Source organism: Engraulis encrasicolus, chromosome 9 (genome assembly GCF_034702125.1).
Source record: "Engraulis encrasicolus isolate BLACKSEA-1 chromosome 9, IST_EnEncr_1.0, whole genome shotgun sequence".
Taxonomy (NCBI): Eukaryota; Metazoa; Chordata; class Actinopteri; order Clupeiformes; family Engraulidae; genus Engraulis; species Engraulis encrasicolus.
This window is the reverse complement of record NC_085865.1, coordinates 41,921,628-41,941,627: the sequence shown is the minus strand read 5'-3', so window position 1 is coordinate 41,941,627 and position 20,000 is coordinate 41,921,628. Positions and strand designations below refer to the sequence as shown.

The 20,000-nt window shown below is 44.0% G+C and overlaps 2 protein-coding genes across 2 annotated transcripts in view; one reads left to right on the top strand and one right to left on the bottom strand.

Annotated features, from left to right (window-relative positions):
* Positions 1-6,095, top strand: part of LOC134455828 (ribosomal protein S6 kinase beta-1-like) — a 24,918-nt gene extending 18,823 nt beyond the window's left edge. The window contains exons 10-15 of the mRNA XM_063207168.1: positions 1,019-1,126; positions 2,131-2,193; positions 2,478-2,555; positions 2,748-2,855; positions 3,184-3,296; positions 3,930-6,095. Of these exons, the coding sequence (XP_063063238.1) occupies positions 1,019-1,126; positions 2,131-2,193; positions 2,478-2,555; positions 2,748-2,855; positions 3,184-3,296; positions 3,930-4,209 (750 nt within the window). The 3' untranslated portion in view covers positions 4,210-6,095. The remainder of the gene's footprint in view (positions 1-1,018; positions 1,127-2,130; positions 2,194-2,477; positions 2,556-2,747; positions 2,856-3,183; positions 3,297-3,929) is intronic.
* Positions 6,096-11,790: 5,695 nt separating this feature from the next.
* zgc:112083 (uncharacterized protein LOC550461 homolog) overlaps positions 11,791-20,000 on the bottom strand; it is a 12,328-nt gene continuing 4,118 nt past the window's right edge. Inside the window, exons 7-11 of the mRNA XM_063207177.1 lie at positions 18,105-18,179; positions 17,507-17,627; positions 17,141-17,279; positions 13,662-13,786; positions 11,791-12,959 (exon numbers count right to left, since the gene is read on the bottom strand). Coding sequence (XP_063063247.1) covers positions 12,464-12,959; positions 13,662-13,786; positions 17,141-17,279; positions 17,507-17,627; positions 18,105-18,179 — 956 coding nt within the window. The 3' untranslated portion in view covers positions 11,791-12,463. The remainder of the gene's footprint in view (positions 12,960-13,661; positions 13,787-17,140; positions 17,280-17,506; positions 17,628-18,104; positions 18,180-20,000) is intronic.

Here is a 20,000-nt window from a genome sequence, read left to right as displayed (position 1 = left end):
ATCCCCATAGGGGATAGGCCTACTTGGCATGAGAGAGAAAAGTGGGAAACGTTTTAGGGCTGCCACTAATGATTATTGGAAGTCGGAACAGACAGTGCAAGCACAAAGTTAACATCCAGTAACTTGGGAAAACTACAAACTTTCCAGCCATGAACACATTGCTGTTGCATTGATAGAGATGCACTAGATTCTATTTCTCACTTTGTCAGCATTCATCCAGTGTCCCTGGCTAAGAAGTCAACAAGGACCCTGCCACACATCAACTGTAAACTCAACATTTAGCACTGTCTACTTATTCCTATATCATTGGTGGATCCAGATGGGTGTCATTCTGCAAGAAAAATGCCTTAATAGTTCGCTAATAGGTCCCTAACAGTTCGCTACTATTATGCTAATTAGATCGCTGGTTAGCTGATTAGCGTTTGCTGCCTAGACTTTTCCAATGAAGAACTGACAGCTTTCTTACACGGAAAAATTGTTGGTTTTGCCAACTCCAAACAACGGACTAGGAAAGGATTGCACACTTCACAGTTTTGTCTATGATTACAAATCCCCATCGCCAATTATTCCATTATTCCACTTTGAATGATTTATTGGTGAAATCAGTGCACTGCTGAGTAGCCTACTTTGCTTGCCGTCACAACGTCTCCCTCCCTGTCCCTGCACGTGTGTGCAGTGTAAACAAACGTTCTCTCACACCTCTCCCTGCACACGTTTACTGGAGCACGGGATTGTAATGCAATTACGGTACTTTATTGAATCCTAAAATTGACCTGCTCATATGAATTGGAGGTTGTATCTTGGAGTAAATTACCTACTTTCACGATTCAAAACTCATTATGAGTTAAAAATCTCACAAGATAGATTTTGAAAACTACCGGCAATCTCGCCGATTTTAATCACACCCTAACACTTAATATAGTAACACAATAATAATGTAATAACAATGCAACCTCTCTTAAACCATAAGTTCACTATTGATAAGATGTTAATAATAACTGTGTGTGTGTGTGCGCAGCCTCCCTTCACAGGCGAGAACCGTAAGAAGACGATTGATAAGATCCTCAAGTGCAAACTCAACCTGCCGCCATACCTCACCCAGGAGGCCAGGGATCTACTTAAAAAGGTACACACACACACACACACACACACACACACACACACACACACACACACACACACACACACACACACACACACACACACACATCATACCTCGCACACAAAACATGGGACCTGCTGAAGAAGAGACACACACACACACACACACACACACACACACACACATACAACACCTGCACAGTGTGAGACCTTCGTACCGTGCGGTCACACCGCCGGCGTTGAAAGAGCTACAACGCTGCTGACTCCTGCCTGGAAAGCACAGGTCAGGGGCGTTGAACGCGACAAACGATTCAACCTGAAGCGTTCGGCCAGGAATCTCGACCAAACGATGCTCGTGTTTAGAAAAATGTGAACATTCCATTGGCTGACGCCTGCCGACGCCGAGCCCGTTACATATTTTTAGATGAATTTCAACTTTTGACGCCCTCTGCTCTAGAAATGCTTTTGCAGCTTTTAACGCTTCTGTCACCTGCTCTTCCATACAAAGTCAATTACTTCCGGCGCTTTCCGCGCGTTCAACGCCGGCGTTATGATCGCACGGTTAAAAAGATAATAACCGCCCACCCCACTCCTACACACTCAAAACCTCAGACATGACATGAGGCACGAGACTTGTGTACCTTGAAGAAGGCACATATGCACACGCCATACCTCACACTAGGACGCTATGAACTTGCTGAAGAAAGTAATATACACACACACACGCACACACTCCAACCATACCTCACATAGGACGCTATGGACTTGCTGAAGAAAGTAACACACGCACACGCACACGCACACACACACACCATACTTTACTATTGGCTGGATGTGACTCACATTTAAGAAGTTGCCAATTCCAAGATGGTTTACATGTACCATTTTGCCACTTAACTCTCAAGTGGTCAGTTTGAGATGAGGCTGATTTGGGGGGTGGGACTTGGTGGTTGGGGGCTCTGATTGGCTAGTTGATGAAGTGACCAATCATGTGTCTCTGTGTGCCTTGTGCCCCTCCCACTGTTGCAGCTGCTGAAGAGAAGTGCCTCATCTCGCCTGGGAGCCTCAGTTAGCGACGCCACTGAAGTACAGGTGAGAAACACACGCGCACGCACACACACCCTTCTGGCCACACCACAGATGTACAAGTGACACACGCACACACACACACACACACACAGACACACACACACACACACACACAGGTGCGTGCACTCACACCGACCCATTCTTCGGACATGCTCTAATGTGTGTGTGTGTGTGTGTGTGTGTGTGTGTGTGTGTGTGTGTGTGTGTGTGTGTGTGTGTGTGTGTGTGTGTGTGTGTGTGTGTGTGTGTGTGTGTGTGTGTGTGTGTGTGTGTGTGTGTGTGTTCAGGCCCACCCCTTCTTCAGACACATCAACTGGGAGGATCTTCTGGCCAAGAAGGTGGAACCCCCATTCAAACCCTTCCTGGTGAGTCAGCGCGCGCGTGTGTGTGTGTGCGTGTGCGCGTGCGCACGTGTGTGTGTGTGTGTATGTGTGTAACCTATAAGGTCTGTATGTGTGTGTGTTTAAGTGGCATGACTGTTGTGTGTGCCTGTTTGTAACCCTGTGTGTGTACGCCTGTATGTCTGTAACTGTGTGTGTGTGTGTCCATGCCCACAGCAATCTGCGGAGGATGTGAGTCAGTTTGACTCCAAGTTCACGAGTCAGACACCAGTGGACAGTCCTGACGACTCCACACTGTCAGAGAGCGCCAATCAAGTCTTTGTGGTGAGAAACACGCGCACACACACACACACCTCACTCTATTGCCCCCAAACACACACACACACACACACATCACACACATACAGCTAGCCCTAACAACTTAACAAATCAAGTCTTCCTGGTGAAATTCACTCACTCACTCTCTCGCCCTCTCTCTCTCTTTCTCTTTCTATCTCTCCCCCTCTCGCTCTACGCTGCAGGAAATGTAATGTAATGTAATGTAACGTGTGTGTGTGTGTGTGTGTGTGTGTGTGTGTGTGTGTGTGTGTGTGTGTGTGTGTGTGTGTGTGTGTGTGTGTGTGTGTGTGTGTGTGTGTGTGTGTGTTTGCAGGGCTTCACCTATGTGGCCCCGTCTGTGTTGGGGAGCATTAAGGAGAAATTCAACTTTGAGCCCAAGATCCGATCACCACGACGCTTCCTAGGCAGCCCACGGACACCCATGAGGTAAACTACGCACACACACACAGACACACACACACACACACACACACACACACACACAGACACACACTTTCTACTTGCTAAATACTTTATACACAAATGTAAATACAGCAAAGGCAAGCCAAGTCTTTTTTGAATGAGTTAAAAATGTACAATAGCACTTAAGTTTATTCAACTAACCCCAAAGCCATAAAGACGTGTTCATGTTTCTTAATCTGAATGTACCCTGGATATACTTCTAAATAAAAAAAAAAAAACCACACACACTCCCTTGATGTGTAGGGATACTTTGTGTCTCTACCGCTCATTGAAGTTAGCAGAGGGTGACTGCTGTCACCAACGTCTCTCCAGTGTGTGTGTGTGTGTGTGTGTGTGTGCGGGTGTGTGTCTTTGTTTGTGTGTTTGTAACCTGGTAAAGTTTGTGGTGGGCGACTGCTGTCACAAGTGTGTGTGCGCGTGCGCGTGCGTGCGTGCGCGTGCGTGCGTGCGCGCGTGCGTGCGCGCGTGCGCGCACATCCTGGTGGAGTCTTGCCGTGGATGACTGCTGTCACTAATGTCTCTCTCTTGCGTGCGTGTGTGTGTGTGTGTGTGTGTGTGTGTGTGTGTGTGTGTGTGTGTGCCCATCTGTCCCTGCAGCCCGGTGAAGTTTGGATTGGGCGACGGCTGGCACACCGGCCCCTCTATGCCCCTCCCCCACAGCTCATCCTTGATCCCGCCGCCCCACCGCCATGGCCCCACCCTATTGGACGACACGGAGACAGGGGCAGAGCCGGAGCAGATGGACGTGAGCGCTGGAGGAGAGGGCTCCGCCCCCCTCCCCATCCGCCCGCCCACCGGAGCTCCCATTGGACAGATCAAACAGCAGGCCTTCCCCCTAATGGCCAAGAGGCCAGAGCACCTGAGAATGAACCTATGACAGGCCAGCCCTGACAGAAACGCTGGACTCTGATTGGATGCCAGGATATCGGGGGCAGTACCCTCTTGTTGGGTGTCTCCTCTTGTGAACGAGTTTGTATGTGTGTGGAGCTTGTATGATTGTGTGTGTTTGGCTTTTTCTCTGGGTGTCTGTAAGTGTTGAGTGAGTGTTTCAGCAGATATGAGGTGTGTGTGTGTGTGTGTGTGTGTGTGTGTGTGTGTGTGTGTGTGTGTGTGTGTGTGTGTGTGTGTGTGTGTGTGTCCTCAGGTCCTTCTCTGCTGCTCTAAGTGGCAGGTGTTTCAGTGCTCCGGTGCTCTGGGGATGGGGGTGGATCTAGTCTGCTTCGGACTGGACTGCTTTAGTCTGGTTTGGGTATTTGTGCTGGATTAATTAGGTCTGGTCTGAGTAAACCATAGATATGAACACTAGATGCTAGATGTGTTCAGTCTTGTGGCGTGGCGTGGCGTGGCCCAACCCTGGGTGCCGCCATCTTAGCACAGTATACTGATATTTCCCATAGATGTTGCCTGCCTCCAACTAACAGGATAATGTGCGTATTGCTTTGTCACCGATTGATGGCAGCAGTATACCAGTTAAACATGGTGGCGATCTGACCTCACCCATTCGTTCCAATGCAACGGAGTGGTCAACGTGATATCTAGTGTGCATTCCAATATGCAGACTCTCGTCCTCCACTTGTGCTTGTGGCCTCACGTTTCGCTGACAGCCTCCGCCTCCGCGGAGAAAACAATTCCCTGAAGTTTCCCTGCTGTCAGCCTAACCACAACAACTTCTGGAGGACTGTTCACCATCCGATTGCAAATGAGAAAGAATTGGAATTAGAATTGCGCTTTTGTAAGATATTTAATTCATTTTCTGTCGTCAGTAACATCACCACGAGGTCACAAGCAGGCAAGTGAGCAAAGGGAGGACGGGAGTCCGCATATTGGAATCTACCCTTAGTGTTCATATCTATGGTTTTATAACAGCATCCATTGGTATGCTGGAGGCCTCCTTAGCTCTACAGACTATACTACTCACGCAGGAGCAGGAATCACACAAAAAAATAAAACAAAAGACTTTATTATTATGCTTTGCACTGTTTTCTACGTGCATACTGACTATGATGATGATGATGATGATGATGATGATGATATTTGGTGCTCTGTGCGGATCACATGCTGTCCCTGACGATATACTCCCGGGGTGCATGTTGGTCTCAGTCTAAGCTCTTCCAGGGGATGGGGGGTGTCTATTAATTGCTCACGTTGCCCTCTTCTCTTCTCTTCCCATGATCCTCGATTTTTTTTTTTGTGGGGTGGGGGGTGTCCAGCGCTCACATGCTGGTCTTGACTCTTCTGGGGAGGATATTGCTGATGTGTCTGAACATGTTAGCAGAGAGGAGTATATGGATATGACGAAAAAGTTCACTCACGACTTTTCCGGGTGGTATTGTACTCTAGGGGCGCCAACGGCGGAGCGCAGACTTCATTCGGAATGAATGGGCTGTGCTCGCTCGACAGCGCCCCTAGGTCAACTGCACGCATGGGTCGAATAGCGAGTGGGTCGGCTGTTTGTAGAACGGTGTTGCTCTCTGCGATGAGAGGCCCTATGCTTCCTATTGGCTCTGCTCAATGTCAATCAACGGCTCTGACTGATGTCCATGATTGGGAATTATGAACCCTATTGGCTCGGCCTGGTGTCCATCATTGTGACGTGTGAAGAGACGCGTGAAGGCGTATGAGAGACTTAAGTTGCGCTGAGTGGAGGTTCCTTGTTTGGTTAAAGGTCTTAACTCTTCGAGCGAGCGGATTCTTACCACACAGCTCGAGGGACTGATGGATTTACACACAAGAACCTCAATAAAACAAATACATTTACTTTTTCATCTGCCTCCGGTGTGTCTCGTTGCTTTTGAATGTGTCACTTTACTTTACAAAATATCTTGTGTATTTTGGTCATGTTTACCATCCTTGCTGCTCAGTGTTGCCTTAAAGTAGTCTTACTTAAGACACTCAACACCCCATGGTCCATAAATTACAAACCGTCATCTACAACACATCTTTTTCAACGTGGGGCATACTTTGACGTCTCACAAATTCTTGCGGCCCACTTCTTAACCCAATAAATGATACAGCTAAAATAAATAATGAACAGCCAATAGGGGGGTAGAATGTTCAGGCCAAAAAAAACATTGTATTGAGTTGTCAGTGCATTCAATTCTCTTCAGAAGGACATAGGAAAAGTCCAGGAGGAAGGAGACTGGTTTACACCCACAAGGTACAGCTCCAGGTCACTCTATTAGAATATCATGAAAAAGTACCAAGATAGTCCTAACCAAGTATTGAATATTGACCTGTTATGTGGAAAGTACCAACTTGCGACTGATTTGATGTAACTCAAATTTCTTTCATTTTTTCTGAAGAAAATTGTGATTTTATTACAATATTTTAATGATATTAAATTTCTCAATTCATGTTTTTTTTTTGGAGCTGGAAAGCCAAAATATGTAAAAAAAAATAATGAATGAATGATTGGAATAGTTCAAAATTCAAAATTCAAATTTCTTTATTGGAGGATAGCCTCTTGAGATAAAAATCTCGTTTTCGAGAGGGTCCTCAGAGAAACATACATAACACACACATTACAAATATTCACACACACTGCAGCTCTTCCCCACCACACACACCCCATCTCTTACCAAAATAAATTAAAGTTAATACCATGGCTAAAAAAAGTTCTTCATAATACAGGAGGAGCAAACCAAAGAAAACACAAAATAAATATTCATGTCCATAATGTTCATACATGTGTATAGAACCAAAATTTAAGAAAACTGAGACATAGACAACGGGAGAAAAAATAACTCTATGGAGAATCTAAAACATATATCATTTTTCACAGATCATACTTAACTGAAACATCTACATTGGTCAGATGATTGAATGTAGTTCTGAAGGGATACTTTAAAAGAAGGGAAAGATGTAATGGACCTTAAAGAGGAGGGTAAGCTGTTCCAATCAGAAGGGGCTTTAAACTGAAATGCACGTCGTCCAATCTCTTTGGAAATTCTTGGAACAGAAAAGAAAACATGATCATGGTGTCTTAAGGCATATGATGAGCTATAAGAGATTAAGTACTGTCTTAAATAAAGAGGATAATTGAAAAATTTGCATTTATAAATGAACTGAAACCAGTGAAACCGTCGTCTGGCCGATGGAGATAGAATATTCATTCTCTGATACATATCGCAGTGATGGGTCAAGAATGGGCACCTCAAGACAAATCTGCATATGCTATTATATACAACAGTAAGCGATTTAAGATTGGATTGAGTTGTGTTCATGTACACAGTGTCTGCATAGTCAATGATAGGAAATAAAAGTTGGGTAACAATTTTTAATCGTGTATCTTGAGTGAAGCAATTAATTGAGCGATAAAGCTGTCTTAAATTAAAGTTGATCTTTTTAACAATTGAGTCAATGTGAGGCCTAAAAGAAAGATGTGAGTCCAACCATAGACCCAGATATTTGACTTCCCCTACACTTTCCATAACTGTACCATCTAGGAATTTAACCATTAAACTATTTGCTTGAGTGTGTTGACCTGAATTAATGGAAAATAACATTCAAGATTCAAGATTCAAGATTCAAGATTAGTTTATTACGTCTTATTATAGGTTTGAAGCCTATAAAGAGTAAAAATTGTTGTGTTTTTCTTGTGTCCTCAAAAAGATTTTAAAAATAAAAATAAAAAAGAGGGGGGGGGTGGAAAAAGTGCAAAGAAAGTGCCTTGTTGTCTTCAGCATGAATTCAGTAATCTTATTGCTTGGTGGAAGAAACTACTTTGGAGTCTGGTAGTATGAGATTTCAGGCTTCTGTACCGTTTCCCAGATGGTAACATAGTAAACAGTCCATGGTTGGGGTGACTAGGATCAGCCAAGATTTTCTTTGCCTTCCTGATGCTCCTTCCCTCAAATAGCTCCAGTATGGAGGGTAAGTCACAGCCACATATATTCTGAGCTGTACGCACAACCCTCTGTAGAGCTCTCCTGTTGGCTTGAGAGCAGTTCCCATACCATGCAGTAATGGTCCCCGTCAGAATGCTCTCGATGGTGCCTCTGTAAAACGACCTCAGGATCTTGGGTCTCATCCCAAACTTCCTCAATCGTCTGAGGTGGTACAGACGTTGCTGGCTTTTTTTAACAGTGCGCTGTGTGTGACTGTCCCAGGTGAGGTCCTCTGAGATGGTAACGCCAAGGAATTTAAAGTCTCTCACCCTCTCCACTGTCTCACCGTTGATGTTAATGGTTTCAAACTGGTGTTCTTTCCTCCTGAAGTCAACTATTAATTCTTTTGTCTTGGACACATTCAGAGACAAGTTGTTTCCTCTACACCACTCCATGAGGTTGTGTATTTCTTCCCTGTAGGCTGTTTCATCATTGTTTGAGATTAAACCGATAACAGTGGTATCATCTGCAAACTTGATGATGGTGTTGTTGTTGTGTATAGCCACACAGTCATGCGTATATAGAGAGTAGAGGAGAGGGCTCAGAACGCAACCTTGCGGAGCTCCCGTGCTGATGGTCAAGGAGGATGATGTGATGGAGCCCATTCTCACCACCTGTTTCCGTGCTGAGAGGAAGTCTAGTATCCAGCTGCAAAGGCCACTGTGAATTCCTAGACTCCGGAGTTTGTCGTCGAGTATGCTGGGGACAATGGTGTTAAAGGCTGAACTGTAGTCCACAAACAGCATCCTTACATAGGTGTCTTTTTTCTCCAGGTGTGTTAGGGAGGTGTGCAGTGCGCTGGTGATGGCATCATCAGTTGATCTGTTCTGTCTGTAGGCAAACTGGTGACAGTCAAGCGTAGGTGGAATCATTTCGCAGATGATGTTCTTCACAAGCCTTTCAAAACATTTACTCACATTTACTATGAGACTTAAGTTTGTTGAGTATTAACCCATTATTCAAGAACCATTTTTGCACAATATCAAAATCAGTTTGAAGAGAGGATTGAATTGAACAAATATCACGCTTCGAGGTGTATATAACTGTATCATCTGCATAGAGTAGAGTTTGACAGTCACCACATATTTGTGGAAGGTCATTAATAAAAATAGAAAATAAAAGAGGGCCTAAGCAAGAACCTTGTGGAACTCCCTGTTCCATAACCATAAACTGAGAGAGGGCACCACTGACTGATACGCACTGACGTCTATAATGCAGATATGAATTAAACCAAAACATAGATTGCTCAGACAGACCAATAGCATGTAATTTGTCTAGAAGAAGATAATGGTTAACCAAATCAAAAGCCTTGGTGAGGTCAATGAAAATGGCTCCAGTAGGCATGTTGACATCCAAAGATGATGTAACATCATTAACAAATTTAGTCAGTACAGTAGTAGTGGAAAAATTGGGTCTGAAACCTGACTGACATGGTGATAGAATTGAAGACTCATTGATATAATTGAACAGTCTCTTGAATATAATTTTTTCAAATACTTTAGCAACATTACTAATTATAGAGATTGGTCTATAATTATTAGATTCAAGTGGATCACCACTTTTGTGTAGAGGTATTACCTTAGCACACTTCCACATGATTGGAACAGTGCAAGTAGATAAAGACAAATTAAATAAGTCACATAATGGATATGATAAGACATGAGAAGCCATTTTTAAAAACTTAATCTCAAGACCATCTGGACCCGTACTGCTACCCGATTTAATTTCAGCAATAGATTGTTGTACCTCAGTTGGGAGTATTGAAGAAAATGAGAAGGAGTGGTTAGACACAGTGCTGTTAACATGGTTTGAGTAAGAGAAGTCAGATGGGCGTAACCTACAGACAGAGGAAAAATGCTGATTAAAAGCATCAGCTACAGAAATGGGGTCAGTAATAATATTATTATCATCAAGCCTGAGCTTTTGAGGGGAGTTCACAGAGGATTTGTTCAGAAGACCATTAAGCTTTTTCCAGAACTGTTTAGGATTCGTGAAGTTGTTAGATAAGGAATTTTTGTAATAATCAGATTTAGCGTTTCTTGTTTTAACTGTACAAATATTTCTTAATCGCTTATATTCTGTCAAATGTTCTACGTTTTTTGTTGTATGATAACGCTCCCAAGCCTTGTCCCTTTGCTTAAAAAGATGGATTAAGTCACCAGAGATCCATGGGAGATGATGGCCTTTCACCTTAACCGATGCCAATGGAGCATGTTTGTCTATGACTTTCAGCACCTCTGTGTAAAAAAAATTCCATGCATCTTCAGCATAAGGGATTAATTCAAATCGATGCCAGTTAATGTTTAGTAGATCTTGGATGAACGCCTCAGCGTTAAAGTGATGATATTGCCTTACCTGAATTACTTTCGGTGGCAGACGAGGTAATCTAATTTTCCAAACACAAAAAATAATGGAATGGTCGCTAAAACAGTCAGGGAGGACACCAGAGTTAGCAATTCTGTTAGGGTGGGTGACCAGAATCCAGTCAAGGAGAGACTTGGAGCTCCCAGCTATTCTTGTGGGCTCTTTTATTAATTGAGTGAGATTTAGGCTTTCAAACTGAGTCCTCTCCTTTAATGAAGATCTGTCAAGCCAATTACTGTTAAAGTCACCCAGGACCATCATTTCATCAGAGCAATTTAAAGAATTAATAGTAGTGAGAATATTAACAGTTGAGTCTGATGGAGAGTTAGGGGGTCTATAGATGTTACCAATAATTAACCGTTTGTTCTGATGTAAACTTACTTTAACAAAGAGACATTCAAAGTTCAAAGGTCCGACACTTGGAGCAATAAGTTCAGAAGATAGACTGGAGGAGATATAGGTGGCTACACCTCCCCCACGACTACCCCTGTCTTCTCTATATAAAATATAACCATCAAGACTTATTTCAGCATCCCCTATACTACTATTTAACCATGTTTCAGAAAGAGTAATTATGGCAGGTTTATTATAAACAAGCCATGCTCGAAGCAAATCAATTTTACGAGGTAGACTCCTGATGTTTAAATGGATAACAAATAAACCTTTACCCATGGTCATTCCAAAGACAAGAAGAGATGGAAGAGAGGGGTAGGATGGAAGAGCAACACACACACTCACTCGCACATTCACACACACAAACAGGCACAGGCTGTGGGCAATGAATCTATAATCCATTAAAGTTTCACATTATTGATGGAATTATGAAAAGAAATCAACTTTTGATATTCTAATACAGTGGCCTGGAGCTGTACATCCAGGCGTTACATCAGGCCTTTTCCCTCTTACTGCCCCCCTCCTCCCATATCTTGACTACAATTGAAAAAAATAACTAGTTTGTATTGAAAAAACTGTAGTAAGTATTGAAAAAGGTCATATTGAGTTGTTTTCGCTAAGGTCAAGATCTCAGAAGGCCAGAGGTAACAGTGGGAGGAAGGACACTGACTTGCACACAGTCTACAACCACACACCTGCTCCCAGGACACCACAGCATGTAATTTTCATTTATATTCAGAAAATGTAACAATTCCTTTCAACAAGTGTAATGCTGAAGTTTGAGGCTGCTATAGTAATGACACATCAGTCTGCACTTTTATTTTGAAATCAGGTTTATTTATAGTTCATTCAGGACCTATATTTTGAAATCCTATTTATTTCTGATTTGATCTGCTCACTCCCTTTCCATCAAAGGAGTGCTTGTTCAAAGCAACAATATGCTTCCTTGCCCTTACACAGACGGTGATGGCCACACTGACCTTACACAGACATAGCAGGAGAATATTAACAACTCATATAAAGAACAAACTGATACGAAAAGTTTAAAAAAATGTGTAAACAAATGCCAGTGTAACATTTTTGCCTGTTAGTTTGTTTTACCAGTGTGTGTGTGTGTGTATGTTCTCTGTAATCTCCTGAGGTGTGGTGGAACATTAATGTGAGGCTCTGTGGTCCCGCTTCTTAGGCTTCATCATACTCTCTCACTCACACACACACACACACACACACACACACACACACACACACACACACACACACACACACACACACACACACACACACACACACACACACACACACACACACACACACACTACAGGTCCAGTCCAGTCCAATGTGTGTGTGTAGAACTGAGGAGGCTCAGAGTATACATGGTCACATTTCTAATCTCACAGTTATCAATCAACTTGAGCGTGTACTTGTGTGTGTACCTGAAAACTGTTCAAGAGTGAACCTAAACCCACACACACACACACACGTGTGTCCTCACACTATGTCCATGCCCAGCCCCCTGGCCACGGCAGCCAATGCCCTCTCAGCTCCTGACTGGCCCGGTGGTCCTGACTCCTCCCCCTGATCCTCATCATCTGGCCCCTCCCTCTGGTCACATGACCCCTCTTCCTCCTGCTCCTCTGCTTGGACGCTGCTCAGCATGCAGTACACAGGCCCCTCCTCCTCCACCTCCTCCTGCTGCGGTGTCGAGGCTTCCGAGTCGTCAGACAGCGAGGGCTCGGGGGAGGACGGCTGCTCTGATTGGTCAGTGAGTGAGGAGGCGGGGCTTGGGGAGCGGTTACGGTTTCGGGCGGAGCGTTTGGCTCGTGGGCGGCCAGTAGCGGGAGGACTGCTGCTCCCCTGAGGACCAATCGGCTTACGGGGAGTCCTCTTCTTGGCCGCCATGTTCTTCATGATCTCCTGCGTCACCTCCACCGTCTCGTAGCGAACCATATTCAAAACCATGTAGCCGTCATCCGCCTTCTTATACCTAGAGACACACACACACACACACACACCATATTCAAAACCATGTAGCCGTCATCCGCCTTCTTATACCTAGAGACACACACACACACACACCATGTTCAACACCATGTAGCCGTCATCCGCCTTCTTATACCTAGAGACACACACACACACACACACACAGACACACACACACACATACACAAACACACACACACACACACACACACACACACACACACACACACACACACACACACACACACACACACACCATGTTCAACACCATGTAGCCGTCATCCGCCTTCTTATACCTAGAGACACACACACACACACACACCATGTTCAACACCATGTAGCCGTCATCCGCCTTCTTATACCTACACACACACACACACACACACACACACACACACACACACACACACACACACACACACACACACACACACACACACACACACACACAGACCATGTTCAACACCATGTAGCCGTCATCCGCCTTCTTATACCTAGAGAGACACACACACACACACCCACACACACACACACACACACCATGTTCAACACCATGTAACCATCATCCGCCTTCTTATACCTAGAGACACAGACACAGACACACACAGACACAGACACACCATATTCAATACCATAGAGTCATCATCCACCTTTTTAAACCTATAACACGCATGCGTGTGTGTGTGTGCGCGCGTGCGTGCGCTACCTGAAGCGTGCGTGTCCTGAGGGCCATTTGAGTTGGTGTTTCTTGCGCAGGTGAAGTGTGAGTGTGTAGCACCAGGAGAAGGTCTTATCACACAGATGACACTTATACCTGGAGACCAGCGAATCCTACACACACACACACACACACACACACACACACACACACACACACACACACACACACACGGAAAACAAGGATCTTATGTTGTGATGATGAGTAGTCACACCCCTCTACGTTGAGGTGTGTGTATGTGTGATGAGTAGTGTGTGTGTGTGTGTGTGTGTGTGTGTGTGTGTGTGTGTGTGTGTGTGTGTGTGTGTGTGTGTGTGTGTGTGTGTGTACGGTTTTGTTGTCTCATGCTGTTGCTCATATGTGAGGAGGACTAGTGTGTGCGTGCATGTGTGTGTGTGTGTGTGTGTGTGTACCTGAACACGTCTGTAGTGTTGCCTCATGCTGTGGACTAATATGTGCGTTTGTGGGTTTTTGTGCGTGATGAGTAGTGTGTGTGTGTGTGTGTGTGTGTATATGTCAGTCCCACCAGGAAATCGCGGGCATTTTCTCAAAAAATCGCGGTCGGAATTGCCAGATGGTGCACGAGGATTTCCAGAAAATCGCGAGAAAAGTTGCGGAGCTTCTGTTGTTGCGATTTTGTTGCGGCATGAAGTGAAAGGTGCGATTTTTGTTGCGATTTTTAATGTGTTTCCCCACGCTTGAAATTAAAGGACACTGCCACATTCCAGTCCTCTGGTGTTTTTATATTATTTTCAGTGGTCATTTTGGTAGGCTATTTTTGAGGTAGGCTAGGCTTGGTTGCCTAGGTAGTAACCTCAAGCTGCGTAAATAAGCTGTCTAAATATTTTAGCTTAATGGTGATGGACATTGATCGTTGAACATTAGGCTATTTAAGCAGTTGAAATAAAACAGCACACACTGCTGACAACAACCGAACCACAGGACTTAGCCTAATCTATTATTTTACATCATGGCATTCTCCAAAGACTATGCCTATTTAATCCGTTTTGCTTTCCCTGTCCTTTATGAACGCGCTTGCGTTCAGCCCCTGAAGGCTGTTATGTTCCGCTCCTATGCTTGCGAGACGGTCTCTTTCCCAAGGTGAAGTGTTCCAGCCTTGCGAGTAACGCGCATTTTCCCCATCGCGGGCTTAACGTTATGATGCATAGGGCCTATCTGGCGAGGTAATATGCCCTGCTTTTAAATTTGCCCCAATCAAGGATGTTTCCATAGGCTATGGCCTGATATGTAGGGCTGATATGCACCTCAACTCAACGCGCTTAAAATGCATGTGAAGCTTGCGCTTCTCAGTCTAGAAAGAGTAGTCTATCTGGCTATTGGGGCTATTGGAAAAAAAATAATGAACTAAAGCGCAAGCACTGCTGCCCGCGTCGCTTGCGCAGGCTATAAACAAGCTATGCGCCCCGAACATCACTGCTTGTTGTTCGATGACTTGAATCGAAACATTTATAAGGACATCAGGGCTATCTTATTGATTCCTGGTATACCGCCTCAGCCAGCTGAAAGCAGAGTAGCAGTGTCCCATGTGTCAAATGGTAAGATAATGCCATTCCTGTCTTCATTTAACGTTTTAAAACTCAGCCTTCCCTTGACACACTCATGTCGGCTACATCATATCAGTTCAAAAGCAATCTTTAATGCAGCCTATCGTGAAGTTTAAATGATATGGTAGAGGTTGCAAGGGTGTCCGTAGGTCTTGATTGATACCTGGTGTTGGAGGTAGGGCCTAATCAATTGGCCTACATAAATGTGTTGTAGTCTATTCCTTAGTTTTAGTTGAATAGCCTAGGGCTATTTGTATTCCCGAGTGTTAAAAGCAGGAGAGCCTGGACGTTGCAACCTCGGCTGTTGGGGTATTCGCTTTCGCTATCGTTGTCACTTTTGCAATTTAACTCCAAGTATTTATTTAATAACTATTGGCTATAGGCCTACAATTCTGTGAAAGTAGTCATCTTTCCATGGGAATAGCAAAGTCCAACACGCACGCTTATTTCTCTCCTTCCATTGACAATCCACAAGCTCCAGCAAGGGGAGGGAAAAACAGCGCTGTCCATGCGCTTCCTAACAGGTGGCGACCCCACCACTAGTCTCACAGCCACCCTTAATGCCTTAGGCCTATTTGTTTCAGCAAACCATGTTCTTTCACAAGGACCATTCCCAGATAGTAACATGTTCATGACAACACGTTACATGTTTATGGCAACACGTTACGGCAACATGTTTAGCGCAACACGTTACGGACATGGATTGGTTCAAAGTTGCGGGAAATCGCGGTGATTGGTTAAAGTTGCGCTCTCGCGCAGAATTCGCGGGAATTCAGTGAAGTTGCGAAAAACGCCGCGATCGCAACATCGCGATTTCCTGGAGGGACTGATATGTGTGTGTGTGTTGGAAATCCTTGATGACTAGTGTGTGTGTATGTGTGTGTGTGTGCCTTGTGTACGCGTCTGTAGTGCTGCCTCATGCTGTTGGACATGCGTGATGAGTAGTGTGTGTGTGTGTGTGTGTGTGTGTGTGTGTGTGTGTGTGTGTGTGTGTACCTCGTGTACGTGTCTGTAGTGCTGCCTCATGCTGTTGGACATGCGTGATGAGTAGTGTGTGTGTGTGCGCGAGATGAGTAGTGTGTGTGTGCGCGTGATGAGTAGTGTGTGTGTGTGTGTGTGTGTGTGTGTGTGTGTGTGTGTGTGTGTGTGTGTGTGATGAGTAGTGTGTGTGTGCGCGTGATGAGTAGTGTGTGTGTGTACCTCGTGTACGTGTCTGTAGTGCTGCCGCATGCTGTTGGACATGCGTGATGAGTAGTGTGTGTGTGTGCGCGAGATGAGTAGTGTGTGTGTGCGCGTGATGAGTAGTGTGTGTGTGTGTGTGTGTGTGTGTGTGTGTGTGTGTGTGTGATGAGTAGTGTGTGTGTGCGCGTGATGAGTAGTGTGTGTGTGTGTGTGTGTGTGTGTGTGTGATGAGTAGTGTGTGTGTGCGCGTGTGCGCGTGTGTGTGTGTGTGTACCTCGTGTACGCGTCTGTAGTGCTGCCGCATGCTGTTGGACATGCGTGATGAGTAGTGTGTGTGTGTGTGTGTGTGTGATGAGTAGTGTGTGTGTGCGCGTGATGAGTAGTATGTGTGTGTGTGTGTGTGTGTGTGTGTGTGTGATGAGTAGTGTGTGTGTGCGCGTGTGTGTGTGTGTGTGTGTGTGTGTGTACCTCGCGTCTGTTGTGCTGCCGCATGCTGTTGGACATGCGTGATGAGTAGTGTGTGTGTGTGTGTGTGTGTGTGTGTGTGTGTGTGTGTGTGATGAGTAGTGTGTGTGTGCGCGTGATGAGTAGTGTGTGTGTGTGTGTGTGTGTGTGTGTGTGTGTGTGTGTGTGTGTGTGTGTGTGTGTGTGTGTGTGTGTGTGTGTGTGTGTGTGTGTGATGAGTAGTGTGTGTGTGCGCGTGTGTGTGTGTGTGTGTACCTCGTGTACGCGTCTGTAGTGCTGCCTCATGCTGTTGGACATGCGTGAGGAGTAGTCGCAGCCCTCTACGTTGCAGTGATACGCTGCCCCCTCATTATGGGTCTCCATGTGCTTACGCAGGTCATGCAGGTTCTTAAAACTACAGGAAGCACCAAACAGGAAATGACATCACATCAACAGGAAATACATTCATATTAGCAGGAAATGACATCACATTGACAGGTATGGAGGCAAGGACGGCAGTCCGCATATTGGAAAGCACCCATGGTATAGTATTCAGAGATCAAGAGACTTTGCATTCTGGGAGTTCGATATTCAATTGATGTGTGTGCATGTGTGTGTGTGCGTGTGTGTGTGTGTGTGTACCAGCTCTCGCAGAAGTCACATGCGTAGGGTCGGTCGTCACAGTGTCGGAACTTGATGTGGATCTTCAACGTGCCGAGCGACGTGCACGTCATATCACACAGAGGACACTTGATGTGGTTCACTATACACACACGCACACACATTTTAACTACTTTATTTATGTCCGCAATTCACAATTTGTACATATGGACATAAATGTTACAGATACAATGATGCTAAGTCACAATCCAATGTGGGTCTCAAAAGGGTACAAACAACAGATCCTTCTCCAAATATGACGACTACCAATAATTGGAGGATATTGAGCAATATTTGGCTATTTGCTCTCTCTCTCTCTCTCTCTCACACACAAACACACACACACACACACACAGCACTCTATAAGATTCACTAGGAAAATTGCACATGCGCACACACAGACACCATAATAACACAAGCACACACTGCCACTGCATCTTACCGTGCTGGCGTACATGGTCTCTCAAGAGGCACAAACACACACACATTCACACACAGCAGAATAATACAAACACACACACACACACACACACACACACACTGCATAGCATCATACCCACACATTCACGCCGCATCTTACCATGTTGTCGTACGTGATCTCTCAGTAGCCGCTCATTGGCAAAGGTCTTATCACAGTGTTCACACACCAACGACTCTGAAGAAGAAGAACACACACACACACACACACACACACACACACACACACACACACACACACACACACACACACACACACACACACACACACACACACTAACACACATTCAGCAAAGAGACAGTTGTATTGAATGTAGAATTAGTTGACATTTGGGTCAAAGACGTGACGCTTGCTTTTTTTGTCCGACTGAACTTTTTACCTATTAATAACCACTAAAATGAATACAATTCTAACATGTATGTCTAACAGCTCCCTTACACACATGCCCACTCTTATTTTTTAGAACATGTTTGCTATTGGCCATTTTCTGCCATCTGAAGTGTGAAAACATCATGTGGGGCGACCGTCCGGCCTAGACTTCTGTATGGATAACTGGTTTTAAATCAAATTAAAATAATCTAAATATAATCCTTACCCTATTTGGCATAATTTTAAACTTGTGTTTCATTTATAGACAAAGTTATGAAACATTTGCACACACATTTTAATTTTAATAAACAAACTAATCTTGTCCGAATATGTTCATTGTCTGAAATATCATCTGGGGCGACCATCAAGAAAATGCAATTAAAGCGCTTTACTTTTCACACTCATCTCAAAGAGGATGTTGTATCAACCAGCCTCATGGTGAGGGTCCTACTGAGACAGCTAGCAGGTGAGTGGTCACTCTCATCTTTACAAATAAATCCACTTTAAAACTGCTGCAGTGTATACGTCACGTTTTGGTGTCATGTGGGGCGACCAACCTAAAACTGTATAAAATGAGTTTTATGCTCAAATCTTTATTTTTAATGTAAAATTGTCAGTGATATGTGCTGAAAAGTAGCTAGCTTGGGTTCTATAGCATTGCATTGGCCCGTTATATTTGATTAAACTTGAAAACATCATCTGGGGCGACCGAGCATCATGTGGGGCGACCGCCACTAATTGCTCAAATAATAGAAAACACATATCCTTTATTTGTAGTTTCTGTATGCAAATGTTTTAATTAATTATAGGCATTTAGTTATTTAAATTACTTTCTATATTTCAACATGTATTTTTTCAAAATTTCAATAATTTCCATCCTACTTCAGAGATGACTGTGGGGCGACCAACCTAAAACTGTAAATAATTAGTTTTATGCTCAAATCTTTATTTTAAATGTAAATTTGTCAGTGATATGTGATGAGAAGTAGCTTGCTTGGGTTCTATAGCTAAGCATTGGCCCGTTATATTTGATCATACTTGAAAACATCATCTGGGGCGACCGAGCATCATGTGGGGCGACCACCACTAATTGCTTAAATAATAGAAAATGCATATCCTGTATTTGTAGTTTCTGTATTCAAATGTTTTCATGTATTATATGCATTTAGTTGTTTTAAATAGCTTTCTATATTTCAATACATATCTTTTCTAAATTTCAATAATTTCTATCCTACTTCAGACATGGCTAAGCTCAGGCCTACTTCTTTTTGATTATTGTGTTTTTATCAGATAAATGTGTGAATATTAAGCATTCATTCTACTTTTTAATTCATTTTTTAAGTATGTGTATGTTTAACTATATAACTTTTTTCTAGATGACCCCAATAACAAGCAAAGAAAAGACTGCTCGCTACAGGCAGCGGATCAACTGTTAAGTGAAATAGTAATGAAAGGACAAACATTGTATGTTTCAGTGATTAATGAAATGAAATGAAAAAGGAAAAATGAAAAAGGAGATTGCTGTTCAATGTTATACCCAAGTGTTAAATGCATTAGTATTGAAAATATTAATATGATATCTACGTCTCGCTCCATGTAATGCTTTGCAGTGTATTGTTCCGCTTGCCC